The sequence below is a fragment of the Scomber scombrus genome, chromosome 14, assembly GCF_963691925.1.
Source record: "Scomber scombrus chromosome 14, fScoSco1.1, whole genome shotgun sequence".
Lineage (NCBI taxonomy): Eukaryota > Metazoa > Chordata > Actinopteri > Scombriformes > Scombridae > Scomber > Scomber scombrus.
Window position 1 is genome coordinate 24,946,426 of NC_084983.1, and position 22,469 is coordinate 24,968,894.

At 39.4% G+C, this 22,469-nt stretch overlaps 2 protein-coding genes across 2 annotated transcripts in view; one reads left to right on the forward strand and one right to left on the reverse strand.

The window, feature by feature from the left end:
* arr3a (arrestin 3a, retinal (X-arrestin)) lies at nucleotides 1–9,692 on the reverse strand. The gene is made up of 16 exons (XM_062432535.1): nucleotides 9,596–9,692; nucleotides 4,102–4,133; nucleotides 3,390–3,428; nucleotides 3,221–3,281; nucleotides 3,058–3,102; nucleotides 2,770–2,960; nucleotides 2,273–2,332; nucleotides 2,059–2,135; nucleotides 1,818–1,953; nucleotides 1,578–1,662; nucleotides 1,398–1,470; nucleotides 1,143–1,280; nucleotides 770–853; nucleotides 647–670; nucleotides 503–552; nucleotides 1–65 (listed from the first exon to the last, which is right to left on the reverse strand). The coding sequence occupies exons 1-16, from the start codon at nucleotides 9,690–9,692 to the stop codon at nucleotides 1–3; spliced, it is 1,257 nt and encodes a 418-aa protein (XP_062288519.1).
* The window catches only part of LOC133994042 (proto-oncogene DBL), a 20,400-nt gene continuing 7,621 nt past the window's right edge, over nucleotides 9,691–22,469 (forward strand). Inside the window, exons 1-18 of the mRNA XM_062433213.1 lie at nucleotides 9,691–9,741; nucleotides 11,701–11,835; nucleotides 11,983–12,099; nucleotides 12,638–12,787; nucleotides 12,942–13,066; nucleotides 13,216–13,330; nucleotides 14,923–15,042; nucleotides 15,133–15,324; nucleotides 18,123–18,314; nucleotides 18,396–18,576; nucleotides 19,410–19,498; nucleotides 19,838–19,938; nucleotides 20,428–20,494; nucleotides 20,747–20,862; nucleotides 21,017–21,086; nucleotides 21,202–21,294; nucleotides 21,468–21,560; nucleotides 22,310–22,435. Coding sequence (XP_062289197.1) covers nucleotides 9,691–9,741; nucleotides 11,701–11,835; nucleotides 11,983–12,099; nucleotides 12,638–12,787; nucleotides 12,942–13,066; nucleotides 13,216–13,330; nucleotides 14,923–15,042; nucleotides 15,133–15,324; nucleotides 18,123–18,314; nucleotides 18,396–18,576; nucleotides 19,410–19,498; nucleotides 19,838–19,938; nucleotides 20,428–20,494; nucleotides 20,747–20,862; nucleotides 21,017–21,086; nucleotides 21,202–21,294; nucleotides 21,468–21,560; nucleotides 22,310–22,435 — 2,133 coding nt within the window. The remainder of the gene's footprint in view (nucleotides 9,742–11,700; nucleotides 11,836–11,982; nucleotides 12,100–12,637; nucleotides 12,788–12,941; nucleotides 13,067–13,215; nucleotides 13,331–14,922; nucleotides 15,043–15,132; nucleotides 15,325–18,122; nucleotides 18,315–18,395; nucleotides 18,577–19,409; nucleotides 19,499–19,837; nucleotides 19,939–20,427; nucleotides 20,495–20,746; nucleotides 20,863–21,016; nucleotides 21,087–21,201; nucleotides 21,295–21,467; nucleotides 21,561–22,309; nucleotides 22,436–22,469) is intronic.

Genomic DNA, 22,469 nt, shown 5'->3' on the forward strand with positions numbered 1-22,469 from the left:
TCACATCCCCTCATTGTGTTCCTGTCTTTCTGTGGGTTTCTTCTCAACCTCCAGGGAAACATCCTCTCTGAAAAGGAGCAGCAAACACAAAAGCAAGTTACCACACATGTAGTTTATGTCGAGATAAAATGACATCAGATTATCATTTAAATCCTCAGAAAATCAATGCAAATAATACATTGACTCACCTTGACTATAGGGGAGTTTTTTTTAAAGACACTGTAAAAAGAAGAACATACAAATGAACTGCTGCACATCACCACCCAATCACTAAATGTAAAAAAAAGTCACTTCTTAATTGCACTTCCTATCTTGTATAACACAAAGCGTTAGTACTTACATTGACATGGAATCTTTACTCTGCTCAGTGTGGTAGGGAGGTTGATGTGTAGAAGAAGAAGAGGAAGGAAATAGTAGGATAAGAGGTCAGTCTATAATCTGTGAGATGTGGCAGCAGTAATATATACAAGTAAAACCCGACATTTGTGTTATTGAACATTACCTGTGGGTTTGGGGTGCATGAGTATCAATGGCAGTTCCACTGAGACGTCACTGCAGAGAAAAAAATAAACCAACCAATCAGAATAAAACAGGCAATCAGGGATCACTGCTCATAGGCTGATATCATTGTGAATACACTACTCACCTGGCAGTGAGGCCACCAAGCAGACTAAATTAAAATAAGAGACATCACAAGTTAGTTTAGACAGAGTTGACCAAGCCAAGAGTTTAAAAAAAAAGAAAACATATTATTGTGCCAATCACTTACCCCCCTCCGGCCACCATGAGGTTAATCTTAATCTTGTAGGAAACCAAGATTCCCAACATGTCTTTTTCTACACCTTGCTGCACCCTGCATAGAGGAGGAATTAAACGGATTTGAGGGATTAGAGGGTTTAATTAAGTTAGTGTCTTTTTTTAAAACTATCATAAGACATTGTGCACATACTGTGACATGCAAGATAAACTACTCTCAATTTAAAAAGTGGCAAATGCATTGTGAGCAAAGAGGTTGGTCACAGAGACGAGACCTGCATTTGGTCTTCGCTTATTTCCTTGATTTGTCTGAACTTTCTAACACTAATCTAATTGGTTACATGGAAATCCTGCTTCAGTCCTGTCCTCTGTGTTTGTGCACTCACATAGTGGTGGAGGCCAAGTTAGTGTCCTCATCCTTCAGTCGCCCGTCCAGCGCCAGTCCCCTTTTCTCCTTGTTTTCAGACAGCTGGGGGACGATGGACACAGTATTCTCGTAGGTGGCACCGGCATCCACTGTCTCTCTGGAAAGGAGCAAAACAAATACATACAAATAAACACCAAAACGATGTGTTGAAATTGTGCTTCTGTTGATACCTGATGTTTGATATTAGTTAAACATAAGTTTCCTGTACACATACCCAAACTCTTGGGTATAAACAGCTTTGGAGTATTTGTCTGCTGAGTAGAGGACGATGTCTGTGGTTTGTTCCACTGAGAGAGGAGAAGAAGGATGGAAGACAGAGGTTATAATTGAGTTACTCTCTCAGTAACAGCGGCAGGATTCAATCTGTGTAAAGACATTTCTAAAAGTTACCCACCAGTGACTGCGATTTTCTTTACTGTTTTGTTGGTTTCGTTGTTGATTTTGATTTTGAGTGGGATTGCATCGCCATGGAAGTAGATCTGTGATAAAACCAGGAAGCAGATCTTAATATCTTTTAGTGTTGTATATTATTACAGGTAAACTATTGTCAGTGAGCTGAAGTTACCTGTGAGGTTGAATTAAAAAGTACTAAAACTACTAAGATAATTTAAAATTTAAATGTATGTGGCATTACATCTTTCTCCATTACAGCTTCTAGATGAACAGGCTTGTCGGACATCATGAAGCTTTTGCAGATATCGGCTTTGGGCCCAGCGCCAACCTGAGAGGGGGCATACTGGATTTTACGAATGATAAGGCGAGCAGTGTCCCTGTTGGGGGAAAAAGAAAAGAGAGGTAGAGAAGAAGAAAAGATTAAGTTATATAGAGTCAAGTGGAGAAAATGTCAGTCAAGCAGAGATTAAAAATATACTCACTTCTTTTCAATCTTCTCATCAGGGTTGCACTTTTCTTTGGCAAGAAAAGTTTTGACCTCAAAGTCGACACCACAAGACTGCAAAGCCACAAAAAGTAAAAAGTTAGCAACAACAACAACAATGACCAATTAACAAGAAGCACACACTAAATCAACGGATGATGTCATTTCATTGTATAGGTGAGGAGTGATTAGCAGGTTAGCAAGAGGTTTACCTTCCCCTTGTCATCAGGTCCAGGCTGCAGAGAGACCGAGCATGGCAGGTTTTTGGGAATCTGAAGGCACAAAGAAGAAAGAGGAGTTGCCTTATTCTATTTATATTGTGTATTAGAAGTTCTCATATTGCACTCAAATGACTTGGGAGTTCAGACTAGTTCATAGGCCCATTTTTAGGTCCCAAAAATCTCATTAATTTCTTAAGTTATCATCTGAATATGAGAACCGCATACTGTTATATTTCATTTTGTGCATTACATAATTATTATTAGAAATGAGAGCCTAGTTCAAACCTATACATTTCTTTTTTTAAATTAATATATCAAATAAATCTGCCATGACTGTCTGTATATCAAGTAAATCCTGATCTCATGTTTGAGTTTTTATGAAGAAGAAATGTAATAGCCTATTTAGTAGGGGTAGTAGTAGTGGAAATAGTCGAACATGTGTATGAGCAGGCTGATAGTCTTAAACTCCTCAGACTCAGTTGTCTTACCTCAAAACTGAAAGGGTATGTGCTGTCCCCGCCCTTCTTCAGCAGGGTCTCATGCATTTCGGACTGGGTGGGCTTGTGGCATTCAGGGTAGATCTGGACATTCTGGATCCAAATGTCCTTCCTGAAGCTCAGGCCCATCACATCCAGGTCATCGCTACCGTAACGGAAGGCACATGCCAGCTGCACAAATACTGCACACAAATAATATCAGGTTCATTAATTTAATAAGGGTCTCTTGCGTTTGAAAAAAATCTAATTTAATATAGAATGGGTGTTTGCTGATGTTACCTTTTCTGTCTGCAAAATCTTTTGTGTCCAGCTTTACGACACCATCTGTAAAGTTACAGACAATGTTTTACTCATTCATCATCCTCACTACACAACTGTGCACACACACACAAACACACAAACACACACACACACGCACACATGCACTAAAGAAGGAACATACCGACTCGGTCCACTGTGTCCACGTGGTCCACATAGTCTCTCTTGCCCAGGTAGAGGGTCAGCTGTCAGACAGAAGCAAAGAAAAACAGCTGAGTTTTTCTGTCGACTGTGAATCTGTTTGAGTGTCTTTCCCTCATTTTCAATTGATGTACAGAATGCTCAAAACTTACCCCTCCATTTCCGCTGGTCTTCTTGTAAACCCTGTTGGAAAAAAGAAAAGAAATAACATTTTAAATGTCTTCCTTTTTCTCTTTCATTTCAATTGTCCTAGAAGTACAAGTATGACTTGTGACTGTTGATAGGAGCATGCCCTTTGATAGAGTTGTCTGGATTAAGCAGCTAAAAGAAATGATTAGTTTTAGACTATGTAGGTAAAATAATTGCCCTTGAAAGCAGCAGAAGGGCCAATAATCCCTTATTCCCTTCAATCCAGTTAGGAATAGCTACGTGTGGAGCAGCTTTACCTGATCACACCCCGGATTGAAAGGCTGGCCCAGGTGAGGGAGCCACAAGTAGCTGATTTCCAGCATTATCACAAATAGCTCATTACCTGTGCTACTGTCAGGGAGCATGTTTAGTCCAACACTGCTAAGCCATCACACACCTTAAATAAAGGCTTAAAATCCACCTGTCACTTTTAGGAGTAGCCTGGCCTGACAATGACCTGACAGAAAATATGATAGAGTTTTCTAATATCAGCTTTTCTGTTCTTTTCAGTTCTTCTTAGAGCTCCGTTATGCCGCTGTCAACGATGCGGACACCTGTTTTTATCTTTTCTTGAGCTTTGACTTTTCTGTTTGAAGCCAGTACGGAGATAACAAATCAGGGATGAAGTACCTTTGGGGGACAGAAAGAAAATAACAAAAAGAAAGTAACACTTACTTTGCCATATCTGGAGGATCTTGAGAAGTGTTCTGAGGGGAGAAAAGAAAAGAAAAAAGCTTAAGGTTTTAAGAAGGTCACGGCATCCGTCAGATTGTTGTGATTAAGCCATTGATCCTTGACCTAATGTCACTTCACTGGCAGCTGGAGTGATGTTTTGTTTTCAGGGTAAGGAAGGTTAATCCTTTGTGATAAGATTACACCATCAGTGTTAAAATGCCTGAGCCGAAGCTGTTAAGGGCCATTCTGTATCTGCTAACTGTTTACAATCCAATTTGGTGCAATGCCTGCGTCTAGCCTTGCACCAAACTCCTAGGCAGATTTACATTTAGCACATGATTATGTCACAAGACATTGCCCTCAGATGTAACACCAGTGCCAAAGCAATTGCTTGAGTAGACTATTCATGGACAGTTAAATGGATAAAACTCATTCAGTTACTTGCTATAGTGTTCCTGGACATAAAGAGACACTAAATCCAAACAGTACCCCCTATAGCTCTGTAATGAGGATTAGAAAGTGTTGCCAATTCTTTAACAGCACGTCAGGTGTGTGTTTAATAGTTGTTTAATAAAGATTGTAAAAGCAACTAGAGTGCAATGAGTACAGATTTTAAGGCAGCGTTCAATGTCCTGAGACTGTTTGGTCTTATTTATTGCAAGATTTACCTTGAAGCGCAGTCTGTTAAGGAGAAACTACATTGTTGTTATGAACACTGCAGGAAACGCTCTAAAAGCAAATTTTGTAAATGTAAGAGGAAAAGGAGGAAAAGGAGGTAAAGAAGCCAAGGCCACTGACTTCATTTACATAATACAGCACAGGATTCCTATCCTAGTATTGGTGATCGCTTATTGATCAGCCACTGGCTTCTCATGAAGGGAAGGTAAACAAAGAGCAAGAACATTAAGTTGCCTATTCTTCATGTTTTCCTTGCATTCAGTTGTCTTCTTGTTGAAGCATGTAAAACATTAGGAATAAGGGTAGCAGCTAACTTTTCACAAAGCACTTTTACACCACAACACCTGTGCAGATTCAAGAGCTTGAAAACCGTATGAATTTCAGCACCACGGAGAGCTACAGTACAGATTCCACTTATCAGTTTTGATTTGCTAATTGGTAAAAAAAAAAAAATCCAGTAAATTCACACAACTGCTTAGCAGCTAATCTAAGTGCTAATAAATTAAATCATCACTTAATATCAACTATCAAGTGTTTAACATTTAATATCTCTTTGTCATTTGTTATATTTCAGAGTTAACGCAGTGATGTATCAATCTCCTGTTTTTGTTGTTTTTGTTGCTCAGCTTTGCATAATTGATGCTTGCTACAGAGAATCTGGGATATTTGATCTTAAATGCTTCCCCTAATCTTTCACACAATGAAAATTATTATTACTTAAACTAATATGTGTTTGCACCTTTACCACTGAACTGTCCACCAAGAGGAATTTGGGGAGATGAGCACATTTACCTGCAAACCTACTGTCATTTATTCTGTGTTTATGTACAACAGGAATACTTGTACATTACTACAAAGATTAAGCTAAAGTATGCATCACACTTCTGTCTAATATGCATTTATGTGTTGTATAAATTGACTTAAGAACCCATATTTAGAGAAATTGTGAGCTAATTTCAATGGCCTGTAAAATAATGAACATAAAATTAAATTAGGATGACTATAACTATTCCCACTAAATCCCAAAGTATAAGGTAACACTGATTGTCATTTTAAAGTAGGTTAGTTAGTTTCTGGTTCTTCTCTATTGGTGGTCAAATCCATATATAATCTTTTAAGTCAGTATTTCATCGTTAGTATCAGCAGTATATTCATCTATCGATCCTTCCATCCATCCATGAACATGAAGAGAAGTCTTACCTCTTTTCAGTTGTCTGGGACCTTGGTAGTGTTTGTCAGGGTAAGTGGAGAGTGTGGTCTGCAACAGTTGTTCTCCCTTTTTATACCTGCAGCTTCTCCCTGTGAATCATTCGGGCTTAACCGCTTCATTATCACTGTCGTCGCCTACTTCATAATCCATTTAAGCAATCAGTGGATGGCTTTTTTTTTGGACTACAAAGGGTTTAAAAATACCAGCCAGCTAAATCACAGGGACAGACATAGAATATAGTATGATAATCCCCTCTGCACCTCGACAAATCAAGTAATCAAGTCTCAGCTGATTCAGAAGGGAGGATAAATCAGAGTTGTGAAGTTTTTATGATTTTGAAATCAGGGTTCATTTCTCTGAGAGGAAGTTATGTCCAACAGACTTGAATGTGTCATGACATTTGGTTTGCTGCAATGTGTTGGTTGACTATCAATGAAAAATAGTTTTCAGAGTTGCTTTTATTAGTCTGAACTTCCTGTGAGCTGCACCTGCTTTAAATCAGGAGTCATGCTGTGCCATTTCATATCTGCTTATTGGTTAGTTTCTTCGGTGTTGCACATAAAAACCCAGAGACAAATGTTAATTAAAAATCAAAAATTCAAAAAATAACAAAAGTAAACAACAATTTGTACTTTAATGCTGCTTGCAGAATCTTTCCACGAAACAAATCTCATTGACAAATTAAAATAACTCGACTGGAATCATAGTAAAAGTAAACATTGTATAATATTTATGGATATTTGTGGCACAGTGTTAAGATTCTTGGTATCCCAGTGTGTCTGGTCTCAGCAGATTAAGGGCTCCCAGTCACATTATGGTGCGGATGATGGGAGTACCAACAGCAACGTCGGAGTAAGCTGTTTCATTCCAGAGATTAGACAAAATCTTCATCATGATTCCCTTTTGACCTTTCAAACCCTACGAATCCTTTCACGGGTCCATCATTACAGGGTGTGCGCCCGCAGAGATTAACTATCTATCTATCTATCTATCTATCTATCTATCTATCTATCTATCTATCTATCTATCTATCTATCTATCTATCTATCTATCTATCTATCTATCTATCTATCTATCTATCTATCTATCTAGATCCAAACTGGAGGCCTGGACCCCCACAAAATCATAGGACAACAACAAAAAAACCCAAAACAAAACATATTTTTGACACACAATATTCTCTTTTTTTCTCCAAGCTTTCCTCAAACCTTTGCTTTATTTATTGTTAATTGCTGTATTTTATCTCCTCAAGCCTCTAAGGGGTTATTAAAATATTAGTTTAACTGGTACAGTAGGCATCAAACCATATGATGTGGGAGCCAGGGCATACATTTTGCTTTATTTCAAGGGGACACAAGCCAAAAAAAAGGTTTGGGACCATTGAAATACAAGATGTTTCTCTTAAAGATGATATCATTTTAATATAGTGCATTTTTGAAACAGGTAATATTTAAATAATGTATAGGGCAAGTGTTGTTGTCAAAAAGCCTTCAGCAGTGAGACCATTATGCCACTAGGCAACCCAGGAAACCCTATAGGGCAAAGGTTACTGTGTTGTAATGACCGTGGCTTAAGTGATATATTTAGTTCTCTCAAATCAAAATATTGAGGCTGTGCAGGTGAAGTGCTATGTAAAGGCTTTATCAGCTTATGTAATGGGAAAATAAAGCGTTAAGTGTATTTCATGACGGTCTAATGTGGTTCTATAAACTTTCTAACTGTCACAATATATGTCCCTTAACCCCATCTGATCAGGGCACAGAATAAAGCATAAATAGGCTCAGGTTTTATTAGAACAGAACACATTGCCTCTATGCTAATCACTGTTTAGTCTGCAGTGCGGTTTGTTTCTTGGAAAGAGCATGTCCTCCCCTGACGACTCTAAGGTGATTCCTTCAGATGAGGATTTCTCTACTGCACATGTGACTCGATGACAAAACAGTGCCACTCTTTTGGGTACTAGACTTAATATCGGACATATTTGGATTTTTGGAATAACTGATTTGATATGTTTGAAGAATTATCTGAAATGATTATTGTAGTATGCACATCTTATTTAATATACTTAATATGAATTTACAGAATTAAATAGAATTCATGGAAATACATGTAAAAGGCCACTATATTAGTGATGTTAGTTTGATTTTATGGATACTGATATTAGGGGAGAAAAGATGACAGATAATAATAGACGAACTGTATTCTGTCTAAATGAATGCAGATTTAAATGACTCAGAGATCCAGACAGAGGGAGTCTCTCTGCCTACTTAATGTGCATAATCCACTTCATTTGTAAGCACTCACCAAAATAGCCGAGACAGAATTATTGTGGTGGTTCACCCAGAATAAAGGCCTTCGGGTTTAAATACAGCTTTACTGACGTGATTGTGTTATTTTGACTTTTATGCTCTCTCCATCTCTGCTTCCTTTCACCACACATTGTAACGTTAATAGCTTAATTTATCTGTGGGCACATTTAAATTGAGTATTAGGAGTGACTTTAATTTACAATTGTATACCAAGTGTGCCACACCTATTTAGACTGATAGAAAATCTATGTATCTATGTATGTAACTATGTATTCTCAGTACAAAATGCATTACATAGTTTGATAGGAATACATAACAGATAAATCTCTGAACTAAAAAAGGAAGACATTTATATATATATATATATATATATATATGCATTATTCAGTATAACAAATCCTAAAGCCCAAATTGGCACTGCTCCCATGTACTGAGAGGTTTTATTTAGTAGGAGCTGTTGGCGGATGAGCCTTTTTCAGTGGGAGCGTGAGCCAAAGGACAAAACCAGAACAATGAAATATTTATGGTTATAAAATGAGATGAAGTGATGCAAAGTTATAAGATGATGAAGTATGACTTAAAGTTAGGTGAGTATAACTTTACATAAACAAGACAACAGTAGATGAGCTGAGAAGAGAGAAATATTTCACAGATATCATACAGATGAAGCGTGCCTATACAATCATGCTTGATGAGAAACATACATACAGCCCAACGTGCTTTACAAATAAAGATAAAATGAAAAGATAAAATAGGCTAATAATAAGTAAGAAAGATAATTAAGGGCCCAACAATGCTTTGCCCCAAGGCTTCTTCTCTTCTAACAGATAAATGTCCTGTTCATGTCAAAAGGTGATCCAGAGGCGTCTAACCGCCTTAGTCTCGAGCGCCATCTAGTGGATCCAGCGGAAATGATTCAACTGCCACTTCTATCTTCTATTTTCCCTTATTACTGCCTATGCGTTTCATTTTTAATGCCTCTTTGTCTACTCAATATACAAAAACAGGGAAGGAATAAGTCATCTTCAAATTGAGAGACAACTCATTTTCTATATTTTACAGCATTATATTCTCCAAAATTCTTGTTATGTGCCAACAATTAAGTCATAGTTTCGACTGGTAATTTCATTAATTTATAACATGGGAATTTTGTGAAGCGCAACTGCAGAGTGGTCAACTTATTTAGGCTTTGACGTCAGGTAAGAGGAACACACCCCATCCTGGTACGGAGCACAAGTGCGTCTGGTGCGCACTCAGCGCGCCGCTCGGCCCTCCCGGACACTGCAGTGTCGGTTACCGTGCCATCGCTGCGGCTGCTCGCTCCCGACACCACGTCCCGCTGCAGACTTCCCGGACTCGGGGAGAACAGGGGATAAGGAAGCGCTGACAGCCATGGCCGAGTCCAACCCGCTGCGGGGGTTCCCCCGTCTGCGCCGGGCCGCGGTAAGCTCCGCCGAGAGGTGGGAGGTGGGAGGCTTCATACGGGGCGAAGAGGATACTGCAGCAGAGAGAGGAGGAAAGAGATGCGCGAGCTGTTCTTAAAACAGTTCAGTCCTGCGACACAGGGGTTGGGATGTGTCCTCAGTGCAGTGCAAACTGCATTAGATATATAATATGTCTTGAATATCTTGACTGCTCACATCAGGTAGCAGGTGTATGTTAGGAGTCTGTGCACGGGACCAGGACAGGCCAATGACAAACGTGTGCGAGCGTGTGCCTCTCTGTTTGGACTGCAACTGCAGAGCAGCAAGGGGCTGTATCAGCTTTGACACTGCAGTCTGTAACTGTGTGGAGTGTGTTATGTGTGGTATTAAGTTACGCAGCTTTATGTAACACATTTGGGAATATGTCTCACACACTTGATGTCCACAAATCTAAATGCATTTAGGAAGGTCTGCAGACATCCAGTAATATCCATCATGGCTGCTGTATTAAAAATGTCAAGGTTAATGTTTTAAATCATTTGGAAGGATATTTACATTGTGCATCTCGAAGTGTAAAATGCTAATGTAGGTGAACTGGACAGAAAGCTGTATGTGTATTTGGCATGAGGTCAGCATTTTCTGGTTTTAAGGTTTAAAGACTTAAAAGTGAAATCGTCTGAGAATAAGTCCGTCTGTGCTAAGATACCTGCCTTGTTTCTGAGAGCAAGCAACAAACTTACTATCTTACACTGAGGAAAAACTTTTGTTTGCTTTATCAGATGGCACTGAACACGTTATAGTAGAGGATAATGTGAAATCAGCCACACAGTTCACTTTCCCTGCCAGACCAATTCCTTCAGTCACCACAAGTGGAAAGTGTAAAAGTCTCCCTCATGATTAATAATCCCTCTTCTCATATGATCTGTTAGTAGTGGGAAAATGTGGAGTGGGCAGTCGGTATTTTGCAGGAGGGAAGAGGAGATGGAGAAGACAGGAAGGGAAAGCGTTATACTGTAATTGGTAGTCCATTTGATTGGTGATCAGTCTTACTGTAGTCATTGGTCCAAGCTGGAAGCAATAAGACATCACTCAGAGCTCCAAGAGTAGACCAGTGTATTTCAACCAGTGTTATCTGCTGCATTTCTAGTAACATGGACAAATGCTAGTCAGAGAAATTATCTGCTGCGTGAATAAACAACAGCAACAGAAACATAGCAGAAAACAAAAGAAGAGTAAGAGGAAGGCAAACTAAGTAGAACATTAGAAGTGGATTTTAACCAATTAACACTTTAACCGTCACTATAAAGTCTTGTAAAAAGTTGTTATAGTACTTTTGTGTAAAGTGGTTAAGAGTGAAGGAAATGTGAGGACATGTGAGGCAGTTGATAATGAAGGAGAGAAGATGGATGAGAAAGCAGAGTCAGTCACAGGAGCTGAAACATGCTGAGGTGCTCTAGAGAGTTAAATACTTCTCAGATTGACACCGAGAGATGCTGATGCTGTGTTGAGCTCTGCTAGACTGCACAACTAACAACATCCAGCTGCCATCAATTCTGACTGACTCCTCTCATCCCCCAACTCTGCTCTACTCCAGGGATGTGGTGGTGTACTGTAAATCCACATAATCCACACTTTCAGGCTGACAGAAGTATTTTCTCCCAAGATGAATTCAAGCTATTTCACATACTGTAGGTCCTCAGTCTTAAATCCATAGGAGTCAGAGCCGTGTTGCATTGCTGTCTGAGGTTGATTCACATTTTTTGACTCCAGGTTAAACCATTTAAAAACCACCAGAAGGTAATTAACTGGCACAAAACAATTACTTGCTTTCATTTAACTGCTTGTAAATTAATAGCATTAATTGAAGGTTCACAGATGCTGATATTGTTTTGATGTTTGTGTCATAATATAATACTATATATATCGAATGCTATTACAGTGTTGGCTGAATTAAATAATATACTTCTTCCTCTTTCAGACCTCATTTCCAGGCAATCTGCATTTGGTCTTGGTGCTCCGACCCTCTGGCTTGTTAAGCTCCACCCCTAGTCCATCCTCAAGCACTGACCTGGGCTTTCGCTTCAGCCAGGATGACTTCCTGTTAAAGATGCCAGTGAGAAGACTTTTATCAGTTTATCTCAAATGTACAGAAAAAAACATGTATTTTAACAAAATCATGAAGCTCAGTCCTGTTGTATCTGCTCTAAACTAAACGCAAGCTTCCTATTCATTTTAATCTCTTCTTTTTCTGTGTTTTTAGGTGGTGATGCTACGTTCAGTTGGTGACCTGCTGCGCTACATCGATGAGAACCACCTGACATCAGAGTTCACTGGAAAAGTGCAATACTGCCAGAGTGACTGGATCGTCCTGCGCACGGTATAGCCTATACACTGAGACTTGCCATTCCACTCGAACATGCACGTTGCTGTTAAGCTAAAAACATGCTAAAAATTAAAATAAAAACATTAAAAGATAGAATAAAACTATTGTGCAACTGAGTCCCTTTGTGTCCTTTTGGGACATAAATTTCACTGCATTTACTGTGAGTGTCTCCAAGAATAGTACAGCAATTATTACTGTCCATTACTCATACAGCTTAATAACCTCACACAGCTGTTTCCAAAACCTAGATCAAATACTCAGAAATACTATTTACTATTTCAGGAAACTATGGAACCTTCAATAAATATTAAACTAGTTTGGGAAATGCTTCCATTCACAGTTTGGGAAATCAACATGGCAAAGCTGAAAAATGACACAATGTGTTGTAGTAAATTTGAGCATATGATGTTCAGTTTAGCTGGTGAAACATGCAGACGTCTTTGTTTTTTTAAATTTTGGGCCTAAACAAAGATCGACCAAACAAAACTACTGAACAAGGTTTCATGAGGTGTGTATGTTTGTGTGTCTGCAGTCCATTGAGACCTTTGCAGTGACAGTAAAGGAGATTGCACAGCTGCTGCAGGGCTTTGGATCGGAGCTGTCTGAGACCGAACTTCCGGATGAGCCCAATGCTATTGAGTTCCTGCTGCACTCACACACGCACCGATACCGACAGATGAAGGTTTTTTTTCGCTCTTGTTCTATTATTCTTGCCTTTCTTCCACTCTTCCTACCTCTGCAAAGACTTCTTGTATTTGACTTCTCTCTATGTGTTTTGTATTTTACGCTGGTGTTGTGTGTTTTTATGATTTCATTGTCGGGTTTACTTGTTTCAGGACGATATCCGGAGTGTGCTAAAAGAAGGGCGTCTGCTACTGTCCAACCTAGAGACTGTCAAGGCCTCTCAGAGAGACATAGATGAGGAGATGGAGATACAAGCAGATATGGACACGGTTCAGAGGTGCAGCATGTTCAGACATGTTTTAATCTTCTGTAGAGAAATTATACAGTCAATGGTTGTTTTTAAAATAATATAGTATTAGAACAAACTGTATGATGCAGCATGTGTGTAAATCTGTGTTTTATACTGTATGTGTATGTGTGTTCAAGGCTCCTGGCTCAGCTCCGAGACATGGAGGAGGCGTTTGATGGCTTCTTTGAGAAACACCACCTGAAGCTGCAGCAGTACCTCCAGCTGTTGCACTATGAAATGAGTTTCCAGCAGGTGTGATTATTGATATCATATTCTCTTGACTCTCTTACACTTCTTCCCATTATAACAATATAATATGTCATTTCCTCTCCAGCTTGGAATGTCTTACACTTGCTCCCTGGATGCAATACCTACTGCTTTTTAAAAAAGGTTTTAGATGGTTTTATTCTCGACCTATTATACATTATTAATTGCTCTCTAGAGACAGATGCACTTAAAACAGCTCTAGCCCCTACTTCAAAAACACAGCCTTCAACCCTCCTCTGGTCTATAGTGCTGAGCAACTATAGACCCATTTCCAACATGCCTTTCCTTAAAAAGGAACTGCTTAAACAGTTGGATGAGTTCCTACATGACGGTAAAATTCATGATCGATTTCAGTCTGGCTTTAGAAGAGGACACAGCTCTGAAACAGCACTGATAAAAACTAATGATCTTGGAATGAGCGCAGATAACAAAAATGTATCTGTTCTGATACTTGACTTAATTGCTGCATTCAACATAGTATTTTACAAGTGTCCTCTAGATAGACTTGAAAATTAGATTGGTTTAAAAGGTGCACATACCTCATTGGCAAAAGATATTTTGTTAGTATGATAGCCTTTTTGGTTTAATTCTTGGTCCTCTATTCTTTTGTTTATATATGCTACCACTTGATAAAAGTATTGGTGATCATAGTGAATTATCATCGTTATACTCATGACACTTGGTTGTATTTATCTGTAGCACCAAATGACTGAATCCCATTATAAATTGCCTCTCCAGCTTGGATGTCAGGCACCACAGAACAAGTCGCAAGTAAAATACCTGGGTGTTATTCTTGATTCTGAGTTAGATTTAAATTCACACATACATATTGCTAGAGTTACATTCGGCCTGCCTGCCTGCCCAGAAGATGCCAAAAAGACAACTGGCTGCAGCTTATACAAAATTCAGCAGCCAGGGTTTTTTTTTTTACAAGAACCAGGAAAAGAGATCACATTACTCCAGTTTTTAGTATCATTACACTGGCTGGACTGTGTCACAGAGGATTGTTTATAAGGCTCTCAATGGTTCAGCATGCTTATCTGATTGCTTATTTGTGTATTTTCCAAACTGTCTCTTTGGGTCGTGTAGAGCAGACTTGCTAAATGTTCCAAAAAATAGCTATAAAAAGTGATGGTGAAGCAGCCTCCTGTTTTTATGCACCAAAGGTTTGGAAGATACTCCCACCACAAAGTAGACAAGTAGACAAGCAACTTCTGTTGATAGTTATAAGAAATAGCCTACAGCTTCTTATATTATCTTGCTTTTAATTTTATTTTTTTACATTACTGGGTTTTTTTTATACTTCTTTTATACCTTTACAACAGTTTTGTGCTTATTATTAATTAATTATGCGTTATTAATAATATTATTATTATATTTTTTTTAAAATAATTTTCACTTATGTCTTCTTTTTAGTACTTGTTTTTTTTTTCTCCTCTAAATCACTTTGAGCTTCATTTTTATATATGAAAGGTGCCGTATATATATATGATTAACTTGTGTGTGTGTGTGTGTGTGTGTGTGTGTGTGTGTGTGTGTGTGTGTGTGTGTGTGTGTGTGTGTGTGTGTGTGTGTAGATGGAGGAGAAGCTGGAGTGGCTCTCAGCTCAGGAAAAGGATATTGCCTCAGTGGGAACAACGGTGGTTCAAACTGAACAACTTCTGAAAGATTTGGAGCTGCTGGACAATCATGCTGAGGTCAAACACAAACACACACTTATAGATTGAGATGTATTTTAAAGGAAGTGACCAAGCTGAACAACATGCATTTATACCATGGTGTTTCAGGAGGAGATGTCTCGTGCCCAGGTGGTAATTCTGCATGGTCACCAGTTGGCTGCCAACCACCACTATGCCCTGGCACTCATCGTGCAGCGCTGCAATGAGCTGCGGCATCTCTGTGATGTCATCACTACTGCCATACGAACCAAGCGGGCCTCGCTCATTCGAGCACGAGACCTGCTGCTCCGCCTTGAAGAGGTAGAAATGCTGACATGATACACGCTCAAACAAGATAACAGTATAATATTTGCAGACTTACACATGCAAAACTCCAAAAGAAATCATTAATTGTATTTTTGTTTCACTGCTGTTTTGTCTCCATTTGACATTATTTTGTTCTCCAGTTTTCCATGCAAGTTTCAACACAAACCACAATTACTGTAAGCTCTATGTTTGTTTCCATATTTGTTTTTATGTCAAAGGGTTAAAGAAAAATTAATTCTCACAAGCGCAGGTGTACAATGCCCCCAAACTACAATATACAGATATGGCTGAAATGATTGGTGCCCCTGAATTTGATTAAAATAATACACCATTTGCTCTGAACAGCATTGAAATTAAAAGATATTTTATTATTTTGTGTGCATGTCTATGTTTGGTTTGCAGTAGAACAAAACAAATAAGTTGTGACAATAACTGAACTCATGCTTATTATACAAAGACTTTCTAAAATAGCCTGGATAAAAAATGTTGGTACCCTTTAAGTGTTGTAAAAAATAATTGATTGGTAGTGATATTTATATTAGCAGACTATTGTGTTTAAATTAATATCACAGCTGTATAAGGTTTTCAATCTTATACTAGGAGAAAAATACTCACTCGGCTGTTTTGTGTCACTGTGTTCATCACACTGAACATGAACAACAGAAGGAAAACTAGAGAGTGGTCTGAAGACATTAGAAAAAAGGTAAAAGCCAAACGAGATTACAAGACTATTTTCAAATAGCTTGATGTTCCTGTCATCACTGTTGCCAATATTATTAAGAGGTTAAAGCCCCCTGGAACTTTGGCCAACATCTCTGGCCCGAGATTGAACAGAGGGATTGCGTGAATGGTCAAGATAGAACAAAGGAAAACTATAATACAGATCCAGGCTGATCTTCAAATTCAAGGTACATTAGTTTCAAGTTACACCATCAGTCCCTGTCTGAATTACAATGGGCTCCATGGTAGGAAACCCACAAGACCCCACTTCTAAGAGGGAGACACAAAAAATCCAGACTGAACTTTGCCACAATGCATGTTGACAAGCCACAGTCCTCCTGGGAAAATGTGCTTTGGACAGATAAAATAAAATTAGAGCTTTTTGGTAAATCACACCAACCTTATTTACAGAAGAAAATATGAAGCCTTCAAAGAAAAGAACACCATGCTTACTAGGAATGTCCCGATCCGATATTTGGATCGGATCGGCCGCCGATATTAGCAAAAAATGCATATCAATATCGGATCGGCCTGCACAGGAAAATCCCGATCCGGACTCCCGATCCAGTTTGTTTTCAAAACTCCGGTCCGTGTTTTCCAGCACACCTAGCGACCTGTCCAGCATCCCACTATTTATTTTCTACTCAGCTTTTTTGTGTGTTTTGCTTTTTTAATACAGTTTACAATATTGTTTGCACTGATGGCTTTTTAAGCCTTGGTTTACACTCTTGTTGTTCAAGAGCAGAGCACTGGTGCCAATTCAGTTTGTGTGGTTAATTGACTATTTATTATTTTGTCTATTTTGTGTTTATTTAACCCTGTTAAGAATAAACAGGTCAGCTTCTCATTACCAACCATTGTGGATTATTCAAACTAACCTAATTAAGTTGGCTAGTTGTTCTTAAGAGTAAAACCCTTTTCAACATGAGTATAACAACAAAATAAGTAAATATCTTTAATCTTTAATACATGCTTGGATCGGGCCGGTATCGGTATCGGCCTATGCTAAAAGCTACAATATCGGTATCGGATCGGAAGTGCAAAAAGCTGGATCGGGACATCCCTAATGCTTACCATGAAACATGGAGGAGGCTCAGTGAGGTTTTGAGGTTGCTTTGCTGCTCAGGCCCTGGCTGCCTTGAATCTGCGCAGGATGCAATAAAATCAGGAGACTATCAAGGCATTTTGGAGCCAAACATACAGTCCAGTGTCAAACAGCTTTGTCTAAGTAACAGGTTATGGATCTTCCAGCAGGATAATGACCCCAAACATACATCAAAAAGCACTCAAGAGTGGATGAAAAGAAAATGTTGGACCTGACATGGTCTACTATGAGTCCTGATCTCATACCTCAGAGAACTGGAGCAGTTTGCTCAAGAGGAGTGGGTCAAACTACCAGTGGAGAAGTGTTAGAAACATTATTCAGAGATGGATAACATATATTTCTGTCAGTTTCAACTCAATAGATTATTTTTTTTTTTTTAATTAAAAGCTGGAATGGTACTAATATTTTCGGCCATGTCTGTATCTCTCTATTTCCTATCTTAGATTTGTGCTCCTCCAGAGACAGCTATTGATTAGTCGAATAATCAATTTGTCAATCAATAGCAAACATTTGCTCATTTCAGCTTCAAAATATTTACATATATTTTCTTTTTAACATAATTGTACATTGATTTTCTTTGGGTTTTGGACTGTTGGCTGCACATATCGACATATAAAGGCATCACTTTGGGCTGTAGGAACTGAGAATTAATGAAATTCTTCACTAATGTTGACATTCAACAGACAAAAATATAATCGATTAATGGAGAAAATAATCTATAGTTTAATCGATAATGAAAATAATCCTCAGTTGCAGCCGTACTATTGATGTTTGTGTGCCACATATGACCGCAAAGGGACAATTGTTAAATGTCATCAAGTGAATCTCTTCTTTGTTCTTTGTTTTCAGTCAGTTAAAAAATCTCTCTCTATATATATATATATTTAAACAAAATGTATCAGTGAGATCAGCTGTGTACATGTGTGTCTTCTTGTGTTGTCTTATGTGTTTATCTGTGTGTATTTAGGCCCTTCGGTGGTGTGACGAAGGTGCCTATCTGCTTGCGAGTCAGATGGTGGACAAGTTCCAAACCAGAGAGGGAGCGCTGGATGCATTGCAGTACCTAAGCATTCACCAGGAGAGGGCGCCATCTACTTTGAGAAACAACCAGGACATTGTGAGCCTGGAGTTTGAAGCCATACTCACCCCACAGCTGCAGGTAGCCCACCTCCACTGATACAAAAGCACACACACACACGGCTCATGTGTCACCTTAACTTACACTTTATGTCTTCTCCAGTCACAAATCTGCATGGTAACAGAGAAGCTCAACTCGGTGCAGTCCATGATCAGAAACAGAGAGCAGTGTCTGAGGAAGCTGGCGGATTTGCAGATCAGACCCATTCAACTGGTGGCCCCCCGGCCTGAACCTGACCAGACCTCGCAGCGCTGCAAGTCACCCCTCTTCTCCCCTAAACATGGTATAACCCTCTGCAATGATTTACACTTGCTTGAATTATTTTCTAAAATGTTCTGACAGTAGAGACAGAAAAAAATCACTTGTTTCATGCAGGCGGGGAGTTCAGGTCCTCTGAAATGATGCGAACGTGGAAGTAACTTAAAACTGCATTCTATCAAAAGGCCACCAGGGGGCGACCGTTTTGGTGTCAAAAGGACTTCCGTCTCTATACAAGTCAATGGAGAATTCACCAACTTCTGACTTGATTTCTAACCTCAGTAAACATTTTCAAAATGTGTTTATGGTCTCAATCGCTAGTTTAAAGCCTTCTTCAATGCAGTATGATGTTCATTTGTGAAATTTTGGCCTCCCTGATGTTATATTTGATGATAAAGCAGGGTATGCATTAGGGCGTGGCTACGTCGTGATTGACAGGTTGATTGGTTCACAGGTTCAGGAGGGCGCCTCATGCTCCTCCTGATGCCCATATAAGTAGAATCTGTGGGGTTTTTTTACCCGGCATGCACTGGAAATTTTCAAGATGGCGCTGCCCAGATCTGAAACTATTGGCCTCCGAGCAGCAGTCCACAAACCAATGGGTGATGTCACGGATGTTACGTCCATTTTATATACAGTATGGTTTTATTGGACTTTTAGGCTAGATTTATTATCTCCACCTCAATCCCTCCACAAGCCCCACGCTCAACTCTCCTCTCTCCAATATTCCCTTCTCAGCACTTGTCATGCTTGTTCTCTCTTGTATCTCATATACAGTCTTATGCCTACATTTCTTATCAGCTCTGTCATCACCAGTCATATTTGTGTGCATGTGTGTTTGTGTGATTATCTCCACAGGTGTAGACTTTAATGTACTAAACTCCAAGTTCTCCTTTGACCTGCTTCCTGGCAAGAGAGCTTCGAGGAGGAACAACAGCCAACGCAAGGTACGTGTATGTGTGTGGGGTTTTTCTGTGTGTTGTGTTTAAAGTGCTATAAACAGGAACGTGGGTGTGTGTCTTGCATTGTGTGCTCACTTGACAAACAGATTTCTGGCCCAATTAAGAGATGATTAGAGGTGTAAATTCATTACATTAATTTAAATAATTGTCACTGCTAATACCTCACTTTTTGCTTACATTTACTTTTTTAAAAATGGGAATATTGACAAAATTTTAACTAATCTTCAGTTAATCTTTAAAATGAAACTGGCAGCATTGTTGTAAATGTGATGTGATAAAATGCAAGAACTTGATGCAAAACTTCTTTCATGTGCGTTTCGTCAGATCGAGGTGATGCACGATTACCAAGGCAACCGTAGCTGTCTGTACGGCTCCACCACCGAAACTGAATCGGAGGCAGAAGACAATCCAGAGCAGGTCACACGGTATGCAATTGTTATTCTGTTGCACATGATCCCTAAACTGGTCACGGACCTAAAGTTTGACCTGTGACTCTGATCTTGCACCATTTCTCTCTAACTAATAAACTGGGGGCCTAAAATTCCCAGAATTAAAAAAAAAAGTGGTTCCCTTCTAATCACCTTCAGAGCTCTAATGCAACACATTCACATTCTGCAACCCCCATTCCTGGAAACATTGATCGTCACTGTGTCCAGAAACTCTTGCCTTTCTTCCTGAATTTCATCCACAGTGGTGAATCGTCTCCCTTTCAATCCCAATGTTAGTTTCACCAAGCTGCAGGCACATGCTATCTAGTGGCAAGTCCAATAACTACAACTATATGAGGCTACCGATGAGATGTGTTGGATGTGACACTTTGGGATCTTTTTTCTTTTTGTATAAAAAGGGCTGACTTTTTAAAAAAAATTCAACATTCAGTTATATTCACTGTTTCTTTCTGTTTATCTTTCCAGCCATGTTATGAAGGAACTGATAGCTACAGAGAGGATCTATGTAGACGAGCTGCTCTCTGTCCTTCTGGTGAGTTTAGTTGAGGTTATTTTTTAAGGCATTTTGCTTTTGTCAGCTTGCAGTGCAGAGCAACAGCACAGGTAAGATGATGAAATATGACAAAAATATCTGTCTGACTTTAACCTCGCAACACAGTTCGTATTTCCTTTCTCTTTCCTTTCTCCTGTCATGGTTTTTTCTCCTCTCCTCTCCTCTCCTCTCCTCTCCTCTCCTCTCCTCTCCTCTCCTCTCCTCTCCTCTCCTCTCCTCTCCTCTGATCAGGGCTACAGGGCAGAAATGGAGGACCCATCCATGTCTAATCTCCTTCCCTCAGCTCTACGCAGCCAGAAGGACATTCTGTTCGGCAACATGCCCGAGATTTACCAGTTTCACAGCAGGCAAGCCTCACACACACACACACACACACACACACACACATGCACACACACACACACACACTGAACTCACTAGCTGTCACAGAGTTGTCCTTGTCTCCCCTTCTTTTCATGCCAATCCTGTTTCCTTTCATTTTCCTCGTGGATGCTCATTCAGGATCTTCCTCCAAGATCTGCAGAGTTGCCTGGAGACACCAGAGAGGGTGGGGGCCTGCTTCCTGCAACGGGTGAGGAAAGATGAGAAGAAGGAAACAGGGAGGGAGCTGTAGTAGAGAAAAGAAATGACAGATACAAGTTTGACTTTTAATATCTGTGTGTGTGTGTGTTTGTTTGTGTGAGCAGAAGGAGAAGTTCCAGGTGTACGAGCGTTACTGCCAAAACAAGCCTCGCTCTGAGTTGCTATGGAGACAATGCTCTGATTCACCATTCTTTCAGGTATTTACACATATGTACCATGATTCATTCACTGTCTCATAATAATGGTAGGAAGGTCATTTGGTTTTGTGCTTATGGTAGACATACTCTTTGATGTTTAATCGTATTTCCATTAGAATCCCTTGTGGTTTTCCAATGCCTTATGCATCTAAGGAAGAAAAATCTGTCTTTAGGAGTGCCAGAAGAAGCTGGACCACAAGCTGGGTCTGGACTCTTACCTCCTGAAACCAGTCCAACGCCTCACCAAGTACCAGCTGCTGCTCAAGGTTCTGTAATGGAGAATCCTGTAGAAATGGAGCACACATGCTGCACACATTAAGAAAACCTGTCATGAATGTTCAAAAGATTTAGTTTTTAGTCACTGTCATGAAAGCTATTTGTTGTGAGGTTGAATGTCCATCATTTTAGAAAATACTGACATCTTTTCTTGCATAATGGTAGTAAAGCATGACTTCCCTACATGACTTCCCAGTAGGGCTTGTTGAACAACAGTTTTCATCATGAGATGTGTAGTCCAAAAATATCATTGAACTGATGATGCTACTAAAGGGAATAGTCATGTATTGATGTAGTATTGATTACACTGTGTCTGCATTTCTCTTGGTCTGATCACTATCAGTGTTTCTGTTTTTTTATTGGTTTATTAAGTGATTATTGATTCACAAAAGTGAAAACAATACATCATTCCGTCAGGCCAGTCTGCACTGTAATGGGTTTTGCTTAGAAAAATAAATAAACATTACATTCAGATTGATAAATGGGCACAGAGAATGAAGACAGTTTTATTAACAGCAATACAGACAAATATAAAAACACACGTGGAAATCTGAAACTCCCACACAGACAAATTGTCAAAAGGTAGACGCCATTTATCTAGACTAAATTTAATAATTTGTAGAGTTGCAGACAGGCAGGCAGTCATTAAACTTAGATCCAGACTTCTGTGCAGGCAGACATCAAAACAGACTAGGTTAAATAAACTGACCTGTCAACCTGTGTTTCTGTCATTGTTCAGGAGCTGCTGAAGCACTGTACGGAACAGCGATACCGCTGTGAACTGAAGGAGGCTCTGGACTCCATGCTGGAGCTGCTGAAGTCTGTCAACGACTCCATGCATCAGATAGCCATCACTGGATATCAGGTGCCAGCCTGTCAAATCAATAAATAAGGCAGAG